Source organism: Tigriopus californicus, chromosome 4 (genome assembly GCF_007210705.1).
Source record: "Tigriopus californicus strain San Diego chromosome 4, Tcal_SD_v2.1, whole genome shotgun sequence".
In the NCBI taxonomy this organism is placed as follows: domain Eukaryota; kingdom Metazoa; phylum Arthropoda; class Copepoda; order Harpacticoida; family Harpacticidae; genus Tigriopus; species Tigriopus californicus.
In genome coordinates, this window is record NC_081443.1 from 11,589,617 (window position 1) to 11,591,981 (window position 2,365).

Here is a 2,365-nt window from a genome sequence, read left to right on the forward strand (position 1 = left end):
AGGTAGACGAAATGTACGACCTGTACGACGAGATGGCTGCAACGCAGACACTGGAAGTGGACACCAAAGCAATTTTGGAGGAAAAAACGAAGGCCACCGACGAGGACACTGCCAAATGTGCCGAGATCTCAAAATTATTAAAGGCCAGGGAAACATCCACTTCCACATCCTCATCTGCAACCAATATCCCATCACGGGACGATGCCGGATGTCCCCAATTTAGGTCGATTTCGGATATGAAGCCGTTCATGTTAAGTGCTGAGTCAGAACCGTTCGAAATGAGAAATTGGATTGGGAAGTTCAAGGCCTTTTTCAAAGCCTCTAACGCTAAGGCATTGGATCTTGAAGGTCGGATCTCCCTTTTTATGAACTTCCTTGCCGCGGATCTTTCCGTAGTTTTGGAAAACTCGCTCGACAAGGCCGCGTCAGTTGAAGCGTGTTTCACGATTCTGGAGACACACTTCCTCCAGACTTTATTTTTAGAGAAGACAATGGGCCTTTTTTCTTTGGGTCTAAGGGCAATTTAGAGATTGTGGAATTCCCACTTGCTGTGACCATTTTGCAAACACCTTGCGAAAGCAACTTGGCCATGAATTGGATAGTTGAAATACTGCCAAGCCCATCAATAAGAATTTGTATTTCAGAATTAGAATGGCTAAAGAATGCTGACATATGAGGATTACTTAAAATGGCCGTTTCATTACACCGCCACGTAGAAAAACAAAGATGTTCAAAACCTGCATTTAATGACTAAATCTCAAAGCCATTTAAAACATATGGGGACACAAACCCAACCGCACTATTTGGAAATAAGTCCATGATTTCCCATGTTAGAGTTGCCTGGTTTGATTTCATTCTCCTCAATGTCGTTGGTGTGTGAAAAGTCACGCAGTAAAGATGATCTCTAAATTGATAAATGAATCCTTCTTTAGCTGGTTCCTCAAGGTCAAACGACGCCTTTCTCTTCCATTCAGGGTTGCTCAGAGCCATATCCAAACCATATGCAGTGTTCACATCCTGATCAGCCGCTACACCTCCAATGCACAAGACATAAGTTTGGTCAACCAAACCACATAGCATGTCATATGCTGGAGCAGGTAGGCCATTCAATTCATTCCATGTCATTTCGTTCGTATCAAGGATATTCACAGAACCAATGTATCCCGCACTATCACTGTATCCCCCAATCACCATTAAGGCCGTATCATTGATCACCACTGCGCAATGTCTCCTCCGACCAGGTGTTAAAGGAGATTTAACAGTCCATTGCTGAGTAGTTTTGTTAAAGATCTCCACAGTGCCGAGGTCAGCGCCCACCGAATAGGAGTGACCTCCTATCACTATGGGCATGTCTCCAACCACACTCATGCTTCCTGTGACATGCGTAGCAATCAGAGCCGGAAATGTCTTCCATTCGTCCGTATCTGTAAGGATTGGATTTTACAATATTCATTCGTTTCAAAATGTCAAAATGTGGCAAAATCCAAGAATTTCGTGCTTCCACACAACATAGTTAACCTGAATCTTCCCCACTGAAGAGATTTCACTAATAAAATGTGACGAACACACTTACACTAAAAATTTCAAAAGCAGGTGAGAAAAATTGAACCCAAAATTATGAGAGGACCCCTTAGAGCCTCACCTTTACTCCAACAATAACATTCCGCTGAAGAATCGGAACAACTCAAAATGTCCATTCCCCATTGAACTTGTAACGAGGATGCAGTTGCAGGAGAGATAGAAATGGGAGGAATCGCTTCAACCGATGCCGACACGATTTTTCCATTACTCGAGTCAACTAATGCGAATTCTGGAGACATTTACATTGGAGAAATTTAGATTAGAAAATATACTTTGTGAATCTTTAGTGTATCGATATATTTCTGGATCCTGGGGAGAATAAATCTCAAAACAAATAACAGGATTTTTTTGGGTAATTAAAGGTTTGGCTTCATAGACTTCATGACATTGAGATCCAAGGCAAGGTTCTCAATTGGATAGGAAGATTCATTCAGGATAGGAAGCAAATTGTTCAGGTTGAGGGATTCCTTAGTGACATTCATGATGTGAAATCAGGTGTTCCCCAGGATTCCATCCTCGGGCCTCTCCTTTTTATAATATTCATTGCCCCGCTTCAAAAGCTTAGTATTACTGCCGGTCTCTTTTCTTATGCTGACGATGCAAAGTTAGTTTCTGGTAAGAATGGCCAAGATTCCAGTAGCCTTGCAGAGGAGAATCTACTCTTGGGTTACTGAGAGTAATTTGGCCCAGAACGGAATAAAATTCCGCTCAATGACCTTTGGGTCAACTCCTTTAAATACTCAACTAGTAAATGATGGAGGTAGAGATATTGAGCAGGTCTCAT

General features: G+C 42.2%; 1 protein-coding gene across 1 annotated transcript; it reads right to left on the reverse strand.

Moving 5' to 3' along the window:
* Positions 1–522: 522 nt before the first annotated feature.
* On the reverse strand, positions 523–1,924 carry LOC131879337 (uncharacterized). Its single transcript, XM_059225626.1, has 2 exons — positions 1,643–1,924; positions 523–1,424 (listed from the first exon to the last, which is right to left on the reverse strand). Exons 1-2 carry the CDS (start codon positions 1,818–1,820, stop codon positions 751–753), a joined length of 852 nt encoding a protein of 283 aa, XP_059081609.1. The 5' UTR covers positions 1,821–1,924; the 3' UTR covers positions 523–750.
* Positions 1,925–2,365: the final 441 nt, after the last annotated feature.

What these genes read in the sequence shown, in the direction of transcription:
- LOC131879337 (XM_059225626.1), bottom strand. Translation starts at nt 1,820, where the DNA reads ATGTCTCCAGAATTCGCATTAGTTGACTCGAGTAATGGAAAAATCGTG. An exon ending in ATGTTATTGTTGGAGTAAAG is followed by an intron (nt 1,425 to 1,642) that starts GTGAGGCTCTAA and finishes CAATCCTTACAG; the next exon opens with ATACGGACGAATGGAAGACA.